Source organism: Lepus europaeus, unplaced genomic scaffold, assembly GCF_033115175.1.
Source record: "Lepus europaeus isolate LE1 unplaced genomic scaffold, mLepTim1.pri SCAFFOLD_29, whole genome shotgun sequence".
Taxonomy (NCBI): domain Eukaryota; kingdom Metazoa; phylum Chordata; class Mammalia; order Lagomorpha; family Leporidae; genus Lepus; species Lepus europaeus.
This window is the reverse complement of record NW_026909167.1, coordinates 620,710-639,946: the sequence shown is the minus strand read 5'-3', so window position 1 is coordinate 639,946 and position 19,237 is coordinate 620,710. Positions and strand designations below refer to the sequence as shown.

Below are 19,237 nucleotides of genomic sequence, written 5' to 3'. Positions count from 1 at the left end.
CCCAGCCCTTGCCATGGCAGCCAACTAGGGAGTGAACTAACAGAGGGCAATCTGACTTCCAAATAATTTTTTAAAAAAGATTTTATTTGAAAGTCAGAGTTACATAGGGAGAGAGAGAGAGAGAGGTCTTCCATCTGTTAATCCACTCCAATTGGCCACAATGGGCAGAGCTGCAACGATCAGAAACTAGGAGCTTCTTCTGGATCTCCCATGTGGCTACAGGGGTTCAAGGACTTGTGCCGTCTTCCACAGCTTTCCCAGGCCATAGCAGAGATGGGATGGGAAGTAGGGCAGCCGCACCTCCAACTGGTGCCCATATGGGATGCTAGCACTAGAGGCAGCAGCTTTACCTAGTACGCCACAGCACCCGCCTCCCCAAAAAAAAAAATCTCAAAGAAAAAATTCACATGGATAAGCAAGTATTTTAGGCTGACACATAGGAATTATTTGATTTGCAAAGAGAATCTACTTTTAAATCTCAAGTTGAAGCAAAGTAAATCTGCCAATTAGTGTAACGAGGCAGCATTTGTGGAAAACTGCCTACGAGGAAAAACTATGCATCGATTTCAATTATTTCTGTACCAAAATAATTTTCCATAAACTTTCTGAAGTGCTCAACAGTGATCAATATTCATGTTTACTTTATAAATTTTCATTGCAACCATTCTTCCTATTTTTTTTTTTAAAGAAAAGCACATTCTTGAAGAAACTTTTTTTAAAATTTCACCAAGGCAATAGTTCCAAAATTCCCCAATGACCATTACTGGTTAGAGGGCAAAAAGGGTTCGAGAACTACTGTCTGAAAGTCAGTTAACTGTAAACTGGCAAGAAATTTAGTTTTAGATTTGAGGTTAAAATAGAAGTCTTACCTAGACATGGTTTCTCTTTGTAATCAAAATATTAAGCTTCAAAGTAATAGCAGTTCTAAATAGAACAAGTATTCAAAAATATTCTCCTACTATTTGTTAGTCATTCCAATTCAAGGAGACTATTAATCATGTGATTCTAAGTTTTTGTATCAAGCTAAGTTTAACAGACTCACTCACCTTTCCTAGGAAGGAATCATCACCCCAGACTTCCAGATTATCCTTCTATCCCATAGAAGTCTTTCTGGAACAAACTATCATTCCTAACTTTTATTTACCATTTTACAGCTTCTCCCTCTAATTAAGAGTTATATCCTTACATGGCTATATGCTTTATTGTAAAATGTCCATTAAACACATCTCTGAAAATATATTTTTGGGGTGGAGATGTGGAAAAGTCGCCATGTGGGTATCAAGTTCTGGCTAGTCAGCTTGTAATCCAGCTTCCTGCTAATGTGCAGAACTGAGAAGGCAGCAGTTGAAGGGTCAAGTACTTGAGTCCCTGCCATCCATGTGGGAGACCTGGATTGACTTCTGGGCTCCTGGTTTTGGCCTAGCCCAGACCTGGATGTTGCAGGCACTTGGGAAGGAACCAGCAGATAGAGATGGAAAGAAATCTTTCAAATAAATACAAAGGCAACAGTTCATTTAAAAGGAAAAGAAAACTTACTTTGCCTGATGGTTTCATGTTTTCCTTCTTATCCTTTGTTTGTGACAACAAAGAATCTCTTTTTCCACTTCCTCTTCTTTCCATGCCACTTATCTTCAGATTTAATTGTGAATTTTCTGTCTGTTTTATTAGATTAACACAGTTTCAATAAGCACAACTGTACTATTTTTTATCTTTTTTACATTATTGAAAATTCCAATTTTTTTTTTTTTTGACAGAGTGGACAGTGAGAGAGAGAGACAGAGAGAAAAGTCTTCCTTTTGCCGTTGGTTCACCCTCCAGTGGGCGCCGCGGTAGGCGCGCTACAGCCGGCGCACCGCGCTGATCCGATGGCAGGAGCCAGGTGCTTCTCCTGGTCTCCCATGGGGTGCAGGGCCCAAGTACTTGGGCCATCCTCCACTGCACTCCCTGGCCATAGCAGAGAGCTGGCCTGGAAGAGAGGCAACCGGGATAGAATCCGGCGCCCTGAAAATTCCAATTTAAAGACTATACACTCCAGATCAAATTTCTTCTAATTATTCAAGTTTATTAAAATCAAATAAACGAAAACCAGTATCTAAATTTCAACAACAGAAAATAGGTTTGGTGTATCTTTCACAGCTGCTGTTCTGTATCATTTAACTATAAATTCTCAAAAGAAGATACCACATAAATACTGTAAAGTCAATCAAAGTACTAGAATCAAATATTCTACTTATGGCCAGCGCCGCGGCTCACTAGGCTAATCCTCCGCCTTGCGGCGCTGGCACACCGGGTTCTAGTCCCGGTCGGGGCACCGATCCTGTCCCGGTTGCCCCTCTTCCAGGCCAGCTCTCTGCTATGGCCAGGGAGTGCAGTGGAGGATGGCCCAACTGCTTGGGCCCTGCACCCCATGGGAGACCAGGATTAGCACCTGGCTCCTGCCATTGGACCAGCGCGGTGCGCCGGCCGCAGCGTGCCTACCACGGCGCCCATTGGAGGGTGAACCAACAGCAAAAGGAAGACCTTTCTCTCTGTCTCTCTCACACTGTCCACTCTGCCTGTCAAAAATTTAAAAAAAAAAAAAAAAGAAAGAAAAAAAAGTAAAAAAAAAATTCTACTTATTACACATGAAATACTTTTAAAGAAAAAACAATTAAGCATCAATCATTTAAAAAGACTGAATAAAGCACGTATGTCAGAACCTATTAATACAAGGACACATCAATAATTCATGGACAGATGGAATTAAAAAGTTTATTTTGGTATAACAAAAATTTGAAATCCACTATGTACATGAGTTTCAAAATATTTTTGCTCCAAATAAAGTTATGTGCCATTACTTGAGTTGAGTGTTGACGAGCAGCTGGAAACTGTAGCTGAGCCAGGAGTCAAACCCATACACTCAGTTATGGGATGCACAGGTAGGGTCCAAAGTAGAATCTTACCACAAAACCAAACACCCCCTAAAGTTATCCTTTAATTCCATTTTCCATGAAAATTCTGAGGTACCCTTATACATGTCACATCAAAATATATGGTTTTCACAGGCCACGGAGCCTTAAGAAGTCTAGATGGCCATCTGGAACAAATTTCCATTTTATCCAAAACAAAAACAAAGAACAGCTACCTGTAGCATTTTTCCCCCTCTTACATACTATAGAAGTTACATGTCATCTCTTGCTAAACAATAAAAGTGTTGTAAGGATGCTCTCTCATAATTGAATAATTGTTATTATTGTGTTATTATGCCCATTTCAAACTTCAACACTTATAAACCTTCAGACAGATTTAAGTATCAACCAAAGTAAGGGAGTTGTTGGGGGATTTGAGAGCAACAATTTGGTTTGACAGAAGTAATGAGAAGTTTAAAGAAATGAGAAACTAAAAAGTAGGTCTTGCTTACACAGACACTACTATTACCACCAGGTTTCCCAAAGCAACACCGAAAATATTTAAACAAGGACAATCTTATTCAAGTAGTAGTACGTGAGGTACCTAGAGTCTGAAATTATTTACATAAAAACCTTTATGTGGAAAAAATCTGTCCTTAATTCATAATTAGGCCAGACCACTATACATATAACAAGAAAATCTTATGCAACTTCTCATACAGGTTCTTCATGTCTCTCATTTACAATAAACAAACTACTCAAATATTCAAAAATTAAGAACTTACTGCATCTGAAAATGGCCCACTGGATTCCTCCATCATTTCAACGTTTTCCAAACCAGGTAAAAGCAGCAGAAATTTTTGTTTGGCTTGTCTCAGTATTGGTCTTAAAAAAGTACATAAATGGTATAACCTGAGTCGTAGTATTATTGGTGAGCACTCATGACATGTCCACAAGAATATTTTTATTATAACTTAAAGCAAAATACTCTTGGCTTAAAGACTATTTTCTTAGAACATACATAAAAAACTAGGAGATCCAACCAGTGCTGTGTCATACCATGTAAAGCCAATACAAGCAACACCAAAATCCTATTTGGGCAATGGTTCAAGTCATAGATGCTCCACTTCCAATCCAGGTTCCTGCTAATGGTCTGAAAAAATGGTGGAGGATGGCCAAAGACCTTGGGCCCCTGTACCCACATGGGACACCTGGATGAAGCTTTTGGCTTTGGATTGTCCCAACTCCATCTGTGAACCATAGACGGAAATCTGTCCCTCCCTCCATCTCTGTAACTCTGCCTTTCAAATAAATAAATCTTAAAAAACTGGGATAAATTATACAAATCTGAATATTTCTATATACTTTTCAGAATTTCTAAGTTTTAAACTTTTCAAAATTTATAAAACTTTTTATCATGAAAAATTTCGAAGAAAAGTATATTACAGGAGAAAGCATTTTGGTGCAGGCATTGAACTGCCACTTGGGAATTCCTCCTACTTGTGCTCAGATCCCAGCTACACTTCCTCCAATCCAGTTCCCTGCTGATGTATACCCTGAAGGGCAACAAGTGATGGTCCACATTACGTTAGTACCTGCTACCCATGTAAAAGACCCATTCTCAGTTCTGGGCTCCTAGCTTTGGCCTGGTCTAGTCCAGCACTGGCTATTGCAAGCATCTGGAGAATGAACCAGTAGATGCCAAGATTTTTGTCTACCTTAAACTGAAGTTAAAAAAATTTTAAATCATTGTATTAGGAACCCATGTCTAACTTTAGTAATAATCAATTTCATGCCCTTCATGCTTCTTTTATTAAGGACAATTTTAAATTATGTCTAATTTTTTAAATCAAAGTTATCCTGAGGATCAAGGAAAAAGTAAAATGTTTAATAATTATCAGGAATTCAACTAATAATTATGCAGTGATTCCCCACAAGAATAGCAATTATACTACTACAATACAATCACAGTTGTATAAAAGTTTCATTGTTAGCATACTTTAACTCTTCAGGATAATTCAATGTTGTCACTTTAGCAAATGTGGCATTCCAGAACTGAGCACTCTGTTTGCGAATCTGTTTATTCTTATGCAGAAATATTATGCGTAATAGTGGGGAGAGTTGTTCAAGAAATTCACTGTCATAAGTTCCAGAGTAGTTGAACTGCAGACATGCAATAATTTCTCCTAGTAGCTTTTCTAACTAGAAAAATATGAAAAAGTATATTAAATATCAAGTCACAGAATATGCTAATTTTAATAAGTAAAACAATTTTAATGAGGTTCTCATAATCATCCATCTTTATAAACTTAGATCCACTGGTAAATTTACTTTGCTTATTGATATTACAACTTGATTGAGATATTCCATTAACAAAAAAATTTCTGTACCAATTAGAACAAATTGTTGTCTACGTAAATTTTACTTAAAAAATTTGAGCCAAATTCCTCTATAACAAAATGAGATAAGCCTTTGAGTTTAAAGTAAATCACTCAATTTAAAAAAAAATATTTTTAATCATCCATTGATCATTAAATGTAACTTTAGAAATCAGCATTATGGGAGCAAACACTCTGGCGCAACTGGTAAAGCCACAAACTATGATGCCAGCATCCCAGGTGGGTGTTGGTTCATATTCAAATTGTTCCACTTCTGATCTACCTCCCGACTAATGGCTTGGGAAAAGGAGAAAATGAATAGTTCAAGTGTTTGGACCCTGTCACCCATGCAGAGACTCAGAAGGTCCTGGCTCCGGCCTGGCTTAGTGCTGGCAACTGTGGCCATCTCGGGAATGAACCAGTGGATGGACTATGTATCTCACACCAGCCCCCAAAACTCTTTCAAAATAAACAATCATTTTAATATCAGAATTATGTTTAATTTATAATTAAGATAATTTATCACAAAAATATGCATATTTATGGAAAGTTGTCTATTTTTACCTTGTTGTTCAGACAACCATAAACTTTAGGAACTTCATCAAGCCTAGGAACACAAAACAGTACGAAATTTAGCACTACCATCAAGCTAAATCCTAAAAATAAGGGAGTAAAGACAAAAACAAGACATACATGGCAGCAATATAAAAAAGTATGAGAAGACTTAATAACTTAAAATTGGTACACATGAAATACGTTACAAACCCATCTTTAAAGAAATTGTAGGAAACATCTAGAATAGATCTCTTAAGTGCTCATTATCAATCTGCTTGTTTCTCTTTTAAGCATATTTTTAATGAAATGCTAAAAAAGTGCAGAAGTTCAAATGTCAGGGTTGTATTTCACTGTATAAAATCTGTTCCTAAAACATTCTGCATGGATTTTTAAAAGAAATTATGATTGAATTCTTCATGGCTGCTACAAATAACACCAATGAATACTTTCAAAAGCCTGTAATAAATGTTATTTGTAATTTTTTTCAGGCTTTAAGATACTGTCCATATTTTGATTCAAATGTAAAAGGCAATGCCTGGCCGGCGCCGTGGCTCAACAGGCTAATCCTCCGCCTTGCAGCACCGGCACACCGGGTTCTACACTCGGTTGGGGCACCGGATTCTATCCCGGTTGCCCCTCTTCCAGGCCAGCTCTCTGCTATGGCCCGGGAAGGCACTGGAGGATGGCGCAAGTGCTTGGGCCCTGCACCCGCATGGGAGACCAGGAGAAGCACCTGGCTCCTGGCTTCAGATCAGCGCGATGCACCGGCCGCAGCGGCCATTGGAGGGTGAACCAACGGCAAAAAGGAAGACCTTTCTCTCTGTCTCTCTCTCACTGTCCACTCTGCCTGTCAAAAAAAAAAAAAAAAAAAGGCAATGCCTATTAATTTAAACTTTTGAGGAGTAATTAAGTAATTTAAATGTATGCTCAGAACCAACAGTTCAACTTATCCTACTAAATAGCAGCAAATGTGAACAAGATTTATATATAAATAATGTTCAACTGTTTGTTGCGATGAAGTCTAAAACATTTTATGGGGCCCAGTGATGTGGCATAGTAGGTAAATAAAGCTACCACCTCAGTGCTGTCATTCTTTATGGGTGCCAGTCTGAGTCCCAGCAGCTCCATTTCCAATCCAACTCTCTGCTATGGCCTGGGAAAGCAGTAGAGGATGGACCAAGTCCCCGAGCCCCGGGCACCCATGTGGGAGACCTAGAAGAAGCTCTAGGCTTCCGGTTTCGGTTCAACACAGTTCTGGCCATTAAAGCCATTTAAGAGTGACCCAGTGGATGGAAGACCTCTAACTCTTTCAAATAAATAAATAAATCTTTTAAAAAAGAAATGAAATCTTATGCAGACATTAGAATCAAATTCCCAGATGAATGGTCCAGGAGGCATCCAACACATCAAGTGCATGCCATATACATACTTGCATAGTAGTATGTGATACATGCTTTTATCATGCATTAATATGCATGCCTGTTCCCATAAGCAATTCTGAATATGCACAAGTTAAGGATGATTGTGAGTAACATGCAAAAAAGGACTTTCAAATTCTATTTTATATTTTGTCCTAATCACAGAAGTATTGTCTAATGTTACCCTCTAAAGCTAATAAACTGTCATTTAGAACAAAGCTGACAGGAAAACCAAAGTTGCTAGCTATTTCAACCATATAAATATAATAAAAAAGCTATTAAGGTCAAAATACTTACTTTGCATTTTCATAAAATAATGCCAGAGGTCTTGTTAAAGTTGCAAATATTTTTCGGATTACAGAAGGTAAAGAAATATGTCCAAGCACATTGGAAATAATGTTGGTGACTGAGATGCCAATAGCCAGCACAGTATCAGAATGTACTTCTTTGAAGCTCAGAGTGTGGAAAGAATAGATCACTCTCACAATAAGTTTAAATAAAGAAGCCAATTTCCCTAGGGGCTCCTTCTTCCTTTTGGACCAATCTGAAGGTCTCTGTGGTGCTAAGATAAAATTGTATTGATTAAAAACTCAAGTACTTTGAAAAATAACACTGTCCATTTACAACTTACACCTCACATTTAAATGCTACAAATAGTTTTGCTTTTAACTGATACTGCAAATAAACCTTAAAATAATGTCACTAGTAGCTAAAGATCACCACAGTATAGAACTGGAGACAAAGGAAAACATATTGGCAGATCTAGATAAAGAATTCCAGAATGTATTTTCTAAGGAATACAATGCATTTCAAACTTTTATTCATTTTTCAAAAATTTACCATTTATGGCCAGCACCATGGCTTAACAGGCTAATACTCCGCCTTGCAGCACCGGCACACCGGGTTCTAGACCTGGTTGGGGCGCCGGATTCTGTCCCGGTTGCCCCTCTTCCAGGCCAGCTCTCTGCTATGGCCCGGGAAGGCAGCGGAGGATGACCCAAGTGCTTGGGCCCTGCACCCGCATGGGAGACCAGGAGAAGCACCTGGCTCCTGGCTTCAGATCAGCGCGATGTGCCGGCCGCGGTGGCCATTGGAGGGTGAACCAATGGCAAAAAGGAAGACCTGTCTCTCTCTCTATCCGCTGTCCAAAAAAAAAAAAAATTTACCATTTATAAGAATAGTAAATCATGTAAGGGCCCCAAAATTAAACTTAAGCATTAACTAGCTTATAAAAATCAGAAAAAATTCACACTAAAAACTGGCACTATACATTGTGTGTATATATATATATTGATACATCACACCCATAAATGTATAATTTTAATGCCTATTAAAAATTTTAATGGGAAATTTTTAATAGAAGAGAAATGACTATTCATTTCCTGTCTCATCTTCAGTAACACTGTTCCCCGATAGTATTCAGCAAGTCAGATACAAATCCTGAAAATGTATGTAAGGAGTTTACTACTTACTTCTTGGTTTAAAGAAAAAGATTATCTTAAGGCAGTCTGATTTTGTATCCTTCTTAAAATTACTTCTCTCCAGGTACCTACCTATAAAAATAAACTCATATTTCCCTTGCCCAGAAAACCATTTATTCCATTATTATCTTTGTTTCTTTCAAAGAAATTCATATTCTAAGGTTAGAGATATCAGAGTTAACAGCAAACTGTAAGATGGTGCTAACTAAAAACTAAACTCAAGCTGTAAAGCAGGAAACCATCTCTTACTATTGAAGGGAAGTCAACCTTGTTCCCTAGAATCAGTCTGTCACACAGAAATGTGCATTGAAAACACCAGCCAGAAATTCCTGTGTAGAATTTTGATACTAAAATGACAGCCCGTGTGTCAGGGAAGGCAACAGAGGATAGTCCAAGTGTTTAGGCCCCTGAACCCAAGTGGGAAACCCAAATGAAGGTCCTGGCGTTGGCCAGGCCCAGCCCCAGCCGTTGCAGATGGAAGATTTTGCTCTCTGTATCTCAAATAAATCTTTGAAAAGAATATGCATCTTAAGAATCCAATGATTTAATTTTAATTAAAATGGTTTAAAAACTAAGTTAAATTTTTAATTTTGAATTCCTGCAGAACCACAACCAAGGGGCTAATTGCATCATTTTCTTTAAAATTTTCATGTCAATTCAATGTTTACTTCAAATCAAGCTTCCATATGGCACTTTCAGCAATGTTTAAAGTTTCCCGTCTAGATAACCTCATAGCAGATGGAATGAAGAAATCATTTGTCTTAGACAATCTACAATCTGTAATTACTTATCTTTATATGTCACAAAAATGAGTAAAAACATGTTTTTCTGAGAACATGCATGCAAGCTCCAAACATTAACTGACATGGTTTAAAAAAAATGATGAAAAGTCAGTATAAAAAAAAAAAAGTCAGTAAAATTAGATGGGAAAACCATCAGAATTCTTCATGACAAATGTTGGGTAGAGTTTATGAAGTACTGAGAGAACAAATACAGGTAAAGATGATACTTACATTTAACTTTGGGCTGATATTTAGCATTATACAGTGAAAAGTCAATGCAATCAACCATAACAGTAATAACATGAACGATCCTATCCAAAAACAACAAATTCTAGGGAGAAACAGCAAGCACCATAATTAGAAACTCAGGCATAGTATTAAACAGCAGTAAGAGAATACTGATGTTTTTACTCCCACATACATAGTTAATATACCACTTATAAGTATAGGTTATAAATATTTCCCAGTTAACAGCTGTGGGCCATATACTATAGTCTATTCCTTAACATTTAGTGAAAATAATTCAACTATAATATCTCCATAAAACTCATCATATGAACTATGAAGCTGAGAATAGAAGTACAAGACTTGTCTTTTTTAAATTCCTCTTGAAAATCACAAATGTTCATTAAAACCAGAGGGAACAAAACATTAAAATGAAAGCTGTTGAGATTCTCCATACTTTCACCCTCCTCCCTCAATTCAACTGAAACAAAATATAAACAAAGCCACAGACCTATCAAAAGACTATCCTGAAATTTGGAATGGGGGTGCTGTTGAAAGGAGAAGCAGGCAAAAGACTAAGACAGCACTGTGAAATTTCATGAATGCAAGTCAAAGAGAACACCTCAAAACTGAGCTTCCACTAATGGATAATTCCACTAATAGAATCTGAGTAACAGAATCACACTAAGTGTTTTTTGTAAAATCTAATGGTTATAAACAAAAAGCCAAATGGTTGATTGAAAGGTTGTCGAAATTAAAGACTTGTATATAATACTATTACCCAATGTTTCTACTCCTTTTATTCTACTAACTTCTATTTGTCTACTGTATTAAACTGATTCACACCTCTGCCTTGAATCTGCCATATGAGGGCCAGAGGAGGAACACAATACTCTAGATTATCTATGAAAAACATGTGAAAGTCAATCCAGATGACAAGGCACATACACATGCAGAAAAGATGCTAAATTCCAGATACTTCTTCACTGTTCACAATCACAAAACAAAGAATACCTATAACTACAATTTGCCATGCAAGCCAAGAAACAGTTCTCTATTGAATAATTAATTCCAGCTACCAATACTGTTCCACATTAACCTTTATTGACAAATATACACAATCATGAGGAAAACAAGTACCATGATGAAGGTGTGCTAACTACCAACTTAATCCATGAATAAAGAGCCAGTATAAGAAACAAAAGACAATATTCTAAAAGAGGGCTATCATATCCACTTGAAAACATCAAATGTTAAAATGAAAATCTGAAAACCATCCTCAACATTTATACTGCCAAGGAATAGACAAAGTCAGAAATATCAATCTCCTAAAAGAGCAGCACAAAAACCAAAAGAAAACAAACATGAACAGCTGCAGAAAGGATACAAACTCAAAAAAGCACCAGAAACATCTAATGATAGTGAGAAACCCAAAAACCACTAATCCCAGGCAATTTATCTGAACTATTGGCACAGATCTGTATATTGATAGTCGTAGGCTATGCATGCTGCTCAAATACTCAAATTCCAAAGAGAACAATCCTCAAACTCTGAGAATAAAAAGGTAACACTAAAGAAAAAAATTAGAACCAAAATACCTATTTGTAACAGGAAAAATTGTTAACTTGAACAATAACTTTGGTTTGCAAATCTGATACTCAGACATCCACATTCATGGATTAGGGAAGTATTATTAAAATGGCTACATTCCTTAAGGAGAATTTTTTTCTTCATTTGAAAGGCAGAGTTAGAGAAAGGGAAAGAAGGATCAAGAGACCTTCATCTGCTGGTTCACTCCCAAGTGGTCACAACGGCTATGCCAGATTAAAGCCAGTTCAGAGTTGGGCCATTTTCCTTGCCCTACCCAGGGATATTTGCAAGGAACCGGATCCAAGCTGAGTACCCAGTTCTCTATCCAGCACTCATACACAATGCCAGCAATGTAGATGGCAGCTTAATCCACTATGCCAGCCCCATGGGGTGTTTAATCTAGCCATTAAGCTACCCAAACCACAATGGACTACCTGGATTGATTTTAAGTTTCCTGCCAATGCAGACCATGGGAGGCAGCTGTGATGTCTCAAGTAACTGAGTTCCTATTACCCACGTGGGAGATGTGGATTGAGCTCTTGGCTCATGGTTCTTGCCCCCACCCAATCTCGGTATTTAGGTGGGGGTTGAATCAGCAGATGGCAGTTCTCTTGTAGAAACTAGACAAAAAACTCAGACTCTCATTTACTTACATTACCTAGGACACAGAAAGATTCAAATGAATTGATTATAAATCTTCCAAAAATTCATAAAAAATGTCATTTATGAAGACTGCATATTTATAAAGACTGCAAATTTCAAAATTTTATATTAAAACAAACTCACATTAACTTGCTACAGCATATCAGATCAAATTCTACTCTGATGATGTATTAAGACTAAGACAACATTCTGCAAACAGCCCCTTATAGAACAATGAATTCTGCTAAACTTTACTTAAGAACAACCAAATTTATAATGAAGCTTGGGTTAAACTCACTGATGCTTCATGAGAAGTTTATGGGGACAATGAATCACAGCACCCAAATGAGTAACTCCTTTAAAAAGGGAGATGATGATGAAAATAGAGCCCACAGTGTCAGAATATGCACATTTGTAATAATCTTTTTGTGCCCTAATTGAAGAGGACAATTAACAGCAAAAACAAAAGCCAACAGAGAACTCTCAATTGGTTTAGTCAGATTACATTAAAAATGTATTCATCTGAAAGGTGGAGTGACAAAGGTAGCAGGAGAAACATTCTTTCTCCTGGTTCACTACTCAAACTTTTAAGATTTATTTTATTTATTTGAAAGACAGTTACAGAGAGAGGTAGAGGCAGAGAGAGAAGTCTTCCATCCGCTGGTTCACTCCCCAATTGGCCGCAAAGGCCGGAGCTATGCCCATCTGAAGCCAGGAGCTTCTTACGGGTCTCCCATATGGGTGCAGGGGCTGAAGGACTTAGGCCATCCTCCACTTCTATCCTAGGCCAAAGCAGAGAGCTGGATTGAAGAGGAGCAGTTGGGACTAGAACCAGCACCCATACGGATGCCAGCGCTTCAGGCCAGGGCTTTAACCTGCTGTGCCACAGTGCCAGCCCCATTACTCAAACTCTTTAACAGGCTGGGCTGGGTACCTGCAGGACCAGGAACCAAGAACTCCTTCAGCTCTCCCACGTGGGTGGAAGGAACCCAGGTATTTGGACCATAATCCGCTGTCTCCCAGGACCATCAGTAGGAACCTGATCAGAAGCAGCAGAACTCAATCATAGGCACTGCAGTCACCCTATGCAGAAGTAGAGCAAGCATTGCACTCAACTACTGTCAAACTGTCACGTCTAGGCTGCCACACATAAGAGCAGAGCTTTGAATGGGATCAAGATCCTGACACATCTTTTAAGAACTGTAACAGAATGGACAATGGCTTTACCAAGATTCTGAAGACAAACCACAATCAAAGCAATGGCTACCAAGAGCTGGAAGTGGCCAAGAGCAAAGGTCATGGCAAAGTTTTCTGAGATGCTCAAGGCATTTTACTCTCTGACCTTCTGGAGGGTCAAAGAAAAATAACATTTGCTTAACAGAAGAGTGTTTGGAAAAGGCTGCTCATCCTTCTTACAAACAAGAGCAATTTTGTTAGAGGTGCAGCTGGAAATCGTTAGAATTCACTTTATAATCCTGACTTGGATCCTTCCATCTTTTGTTTCCTAATGCTTTGTTTCCCACGGCCACAAAGCATCCCGTATAGGACCAGTACAAGTCCCAGCTACTCTGCTTTTGCTCCATCTCCCTTTCTAATGCAACTGGGAAAACAGTAGAGGGTGGCCCAAGTACTTGGGCCCCAGTCACCCACGTGGAAAACTTAGATGAATTCCAGGCTCCTTGATTTGGCCTGACTCCAGCCATTGCAGGCATATGGGGAAGGAACCAGCAAATCCAAAAAAATATATCCTGAGACCAGTATTGTAGCACATTGGGTTCTGCTGCCACCTGGGTTTCCAACATTCCATACAAGTTAAAGAGTCCCAGTTGCTCCACTTCGAATCCAGTCCCCTGCTAATGGCCTGGGGAAAGCAGCTAAGATCCGCGTCAGTGACCCAGATGAAGTTTCAGGATCCTAGCTTTGGCCTGGCCCAGCCATGGTGGTTCTGTCAGTCTGGAGAATGAAGCAGCAGATCGAAGATCTCGACCTCTACCCTCACCCTCATAACTCTTTCAAATAAACAAACAAGTCTTAAAAAAAAAAACACTGAGCTGGTGCCGCGGCTCACTAGGCTAATCCTCCACCTGTGGCACCGGCACCCCGGGTTCTAGTCCCGGTCGGGGCGCCGGATTCTGTCCCGGTTGCCCCTCTTCCAGAACAGCTCTCTGCTATGGCCCAAGAGTGCAGTGGAGGATGGCCCAAGTGCTTGGGCCCTGCACCTGCATGGGAGACCAGGAGGAAGCACCTGGCTCCTGGCTTTCGGATCAGTGTGATGTGTGGCAGCCATTGGAGGGTGAACCAACGGGAAAGGAAGACCTTTCTCTCTGTCTCTGTCCACTCTGCCTGTCAAAAAAAACAAACAAAACAAACAAACAAAAAAACACTGTGACCAAAATGTTTATCACAAGGATATGAGATCACTTCAACATAAGGAAATGTATTAACAAGAGCTTTTATATATGTCAGCAACAACGTAAAATGTAGGGGATGGATGGGACTCACTTACGAGAGTTTTAAAAAAGAAAAATCAGCAAGACTGAACTATATAAACTCAAATATCCCTAACGAGAATAATTTACGTTATAAAGATGCAATCCATCTATGAATTCTATATAATCTGTGCCAAACAAAACATCAACAAAGTCTTTTACAAAGTTTGATATGCTCTTGATTTTTTGACAAAGATACAGAGCCCTATGACAATCTTTAAAAGATGAAAACTTGTGTGGTCCAACTAGCTAAACTGTACATTCCATATGGATATAGGTTCTACTCCCTGCTTCTCCACTTCCAATTCAGCTCTCTGCTAATATGCCTAGGAAAGCAACAACAGATGGCCCAAGTACTTGGGGCCCCTACACCCACATGGAAGACAGAGTTCCAAGCTCCAGGATATGGCCTGGCCCAGCCAACAGTTGCAGCCCCTGAGGGAGTGAACCAGTGGATCGAAGTTCTAACTCTGCCTTTCAAATAAATAAATCTTAAAAAAAAAGTCAACCTTCTCACCATCAAGTTATAAACACATTTATCAAATTGAGTATTCAGTGTTAGATAAATGCCAGGGATAAAAGATAGATATTGCCCCTAACCTCATAGACTAGGTGAAAAATGAGATACAGAAACAATTCTGAGACAACAGCCAAAAAAGGATTAACAAGGTCTTGTGATAGAAATAAGCCTCGCTTAATTTTTAATGTATGAGTACAACTAACACCTTTGGATTTGATTGTTTATAGTCTTGTCTATATTCACTGCTTCACAGTCACCTATCTTGTACTTTTCAACTCTTTAAATTAAAAATGTTTTCACAAACATTAAAAGAATAAAGAGGAAGAGGCAGGGAGAAAGAAATACCATATTCTTAGAATTGTATCGCTAAAACACATTAAATATGTTCTCTTCAAATTGAAAAAGTGTAACTTTAAAAATAAATTAAAACTAATGAGGGAATTTCAAAAATTAAGAAAAATTTTAATTAAACAAAGTTTGGTTGGGGCCAGCACTGTGGCGTAGTGGGTTAGGTTACTGCTCCACTTCTGACCCAGCTCTCTGCTATGGCCCTGGGAAAGCAAACGATGGCCTAAGTCCTTTGGCCCCTACACCTGCGTGGGAGACCCCAAAGAAGCTCCTGGTTCCTGGCTGGATCAGCACAGCTCTGGACGTTGTGGCCAACCGGAGAGTGAACCAGCGGATAGAAGACCTCTCTCTCTCTGCCTCTGCCTCTCCTTCTATGTGTAACTCCTTCTAATAAATAAGTCTTTAAAAAAAAAGTTTGGCACAAAAAATGTTTAAGTCCATGCAGAGGAGTTTTCTTATACTGATTTTTTATGTTTTTAAAGAACTCACAGGGGCCGGCGCAGTAGGTTAATCCCCCACCTGTGGCGCCAGCATCCCATATACGGGTGCCGGTTCTAGTCCTGGCTGCTCCTCTTCCAATCCAGCTCTCTGCTGTGGCCTGGGAAAGCAGCAAAGGATGGCCCAAGTGCTTGGGCTCCTGAACCGGCATGAGAGACCAGGAGGAAGTGCCTGGCGCCTGGCTCCTGGCTTTTGATCGGCCCAGCTCTGGCCATTGTAGCCATCTGGGGAGTGAACCAGCAGATGGAAGACCTTTCTGTCTCGCCCTCTCACTGTTACTCTAGCTCTCAAGCACCCTCATATAGCTGCCAATTATCATTTGTAGATTCAATCTACAGCATCATGGAGAGGCGAGTGTTTAGCCTAGTGATTAAGACGCTGTTAACACATCACACCCTGTATCAGTACATGGGTTCTGATCCCAGCTCCAGATTCCAATTTCCAGATAACGTAAACCCTGGGAGGCAGCTATGGGTTCAAGTAATTGCTTTCTTGCCATGTAGACTAAATACCTGCCCCTGCCCCCAACCCCACATTACAGGAATCTAGGGATTGAACCTGTGGACAGAAGACAAAAAATAAATAGTTGAATATCAAATACAGATGGAATGGTAACCAACGGTAGTTCCATTAAGATAATGGAGGTGAAAATTTCCTATTGCCTCATAATGTTGTAGCTCTCATTCTGTCATAGCATATGTTTGCTGTAATGTTTTAATAAATCTGCAATGCCAGTCTTATCGATGTATAGCACAACTGTGTACAAAATACCTAATGATAAAGCAATTATTTTACTGTTTTATGTATTTACTGTAGTACATCTCTAAAATACGTATCAGACAGAGACACAGAAAGAAACTGAGAATAGCATCCACTTTTTTTCTCCCCAAATAGCCCTAACAGCCAGGGCTGAGCCAGGCCGAACCCAGAAACCAGGATTTCAAACCAGGTCTCTATATGGGTGTGGCAGGGACCCAACTACTTAAGCTATCACCTGCTGCCTCTTAGATGCACAATAGCAGAAAGCTGACAAAGAGCAGGGCCAGGACTTCAACCTAGGCTCTCCAAAATTAAATGTGGGTGTCCCAACCAGGGGTCTTAGCTAATAGGAAAATGAGTGCCCTTGCACAAGACTGTTATTTTAATATTTTAGTGTAAAGCAGTATGCCATAGTATACCTCATACATTTGTTTAGCACATAACAGCCTCATATATCTATTTAGCACCTCTCAAATTATGTGACTGCCCTATTCCATCTAGGTGTGTAAAAGCACTGATGTTCATACAATTAAGTTTTCTAACAATGCATTTTTCAGTATGTATTCCCACCATTCAGTGACCCATGTTGTGTACAGAAAAAATTTAATGATTTTCTTCATTATTTCCTGAACAATACAGTATAACAAGTATTTACACAGGTTTCTTACTGTATTTGATATTATACAGGAGGACCTGTGCCAATTATAAGGAAATACGATGTCACTTTATACCAGAAGTTTGAGCCTCTTATGGTACTCTTGTGGGGAGCTTCCTTAAAGCAGGTCTTTGTGGTTACAGAATGTCAACTCCACTTTTTAGGATGACAAATTTTGAAAATGATTATCAAAGAGCTAACAGATCAGAGAAAGTGAAGAGGGAAAGGCTATACGTTAGTGCCACAAGTACAAGGTACACACAACAGTGAAACAGCTTCACTACTAATTTTCTGAAACATGGACCTTAGAGCCTAAAAACACAACTGTTTCCATAGCACTAGTAAATGAGAGCTCACCAAGTGTTATCACCATTTAATTGAAGACAAATTAAAAAATGGCACTATTATCAAGAAAACTCACTATAAAGTCTTCATCTTCCACACTGGACATTATCTTGAAACAAAGTTCCTCACAGCACAAATTCTCTTCTGCTGTTGCCACCAAAGCTGCACAGCGGGCAAATGCTCTATATAATTCTGACCAAGTTTTAAGCAAGGTCTTCATTGTAGCCTGGTTAAAAAAAAATTGTGTAGCTATATATCAAGCATAAACAGAATGCATCTTTAAGTTTTTAAAATATTAATAATGTAAGGTATTATAGAACAGCCACCTCTGCCCATGAGATTCAAATTAATGAAAAATTCAATATAATAATGCCACAACATCAGCAATTTTAAAAGGTAAAAAGGAACATTATAATAGGAGAATATTCAGAAGACCATAATTCTTCTCACACAAAAACAGTATTGTCTTACCACTGGAAATTTCTGTACTGAAAAAATATGGTTTATTGGTAAAGTCAATGCACCATAGATGGCACTAAAATTATGTTCTAAGGCATCACCTTGATTCACTTCATTGGTCTGAAATAAGAAAAATAATGAAGTTAGACACATTGATGTAAATTTCTAGTTCTACTAAGAAATTTAGAAAGTAAAGCAGAACTATGTGCCCCAATTTAACATATTTAAGATACTTTAAACTCCTGTTGTTACCTGTGGTTGTGACCTGATTTGGATATATAATTTTTGTAAATACAACCAAGATGAGTTCATATTGGATTAAACAGACTGGTCACTGAATGGCATCCTCGTAAGAGGAGAAAATTTAGACACAGCTTTAGAAGATACAGGGAATAACACCATGTGAAGACAGCAGCAGAGATTTAAGTGATATAGCTGCCAGCCCAGAATGGTCAGGGATTGCCAACAACCACTGGAGGCTGAGAGGTGCTGAGACAGATTCTGAGTTACTGAAAGATCCAATCTAACAACTCCTTAATTTTGGATTTCTGGCCTTCAGAAAGGTGAGAGTAAGTTCCCACTGTTTTAAGTCATCAATTTGTGGTAAACATACTATGTTTAAGTCCAAAGAGAATCCCAGAGGCAACTCCAAAATATTTTACTCTTCATTCACAGAATGAAGTAAGGACTTACATAAAAAGTTTCAGTTCTCCTTCCAGAAGTGGAAAGCTGTTTAGAAATACTAGCCATTTTCCTTTCAAAATAGTATATTCAATGGTGTGCTAACTTAAGCAACCAAAACAAGGGCACTTTACAACATGAATTCTTTGGAGCCTTCATTTTGTGAGTTATGAATGAATCAGTACAGAGCATACATTCAAAGACAGAAAAAAACTCACCACCATGCATACCGAGTAACAGAACTTGTGCTTTGTGCCACGTTAATACTGCCACTTATTGAAATACTTAAATGTAAGTAGTAGAGACTGCTATCTGGTCTTAAAACCACAGATATATAGTTTAAATGACCATTATCATTCCCTGTTAGTAGTCAATGAACCCAAGATATAAATGTTAAAAATTTGCATGTCTTGAGTATGTATACTATAGTGTTTTTATTTGAAAGGCAGTTACATCCAGTGTTTCACTACCAAAAGGGCCACAACTTCTAGGGCTGGGCCAAGCTGAAGCCAGTAGCTTCTTCC

General features: G+C 38.7%; 1 protein-coding gene across 1 annotated transcript in view; it reads right to left on the bottom strand.

Annotated features, from left to right (window-relative positions):
• The window catches only part of LOC133754730 (telomere-associated protein RIF1-like), a gene marked incomplete at its 5' end in the record, with an annotated part of 49,496 nt that overhangs the window by 18,694 nt on the left and 11,565 nt on the right, over positions 1 to 19,237 (bottom strand). Inside the window, 8 exon segments of the mRNA XM_062185174.1 lie at positions 1,537 to 1,656; positions 3,674 to 3,773; positions 4,888 to 5,090; positions 5,831 to 5,873; positions 7,537 to 7,801; positions 9,734 to 9,833; positions 17,650 to 17,799; positions 18,045 to 18,152. Of these exon segments, the coding sequence (XP_062041158.1) occupies positions 1,537 to 1,656; positions 3,674 to 3,773; positions 4,888 to 5,090; positions 5,831 to 5,873; positions 7,537 to 7,801; positions 9,734 to 9,833; positions 17,650 to 17,799; positions 18,045 to 18,152 (1,089 nt within the window).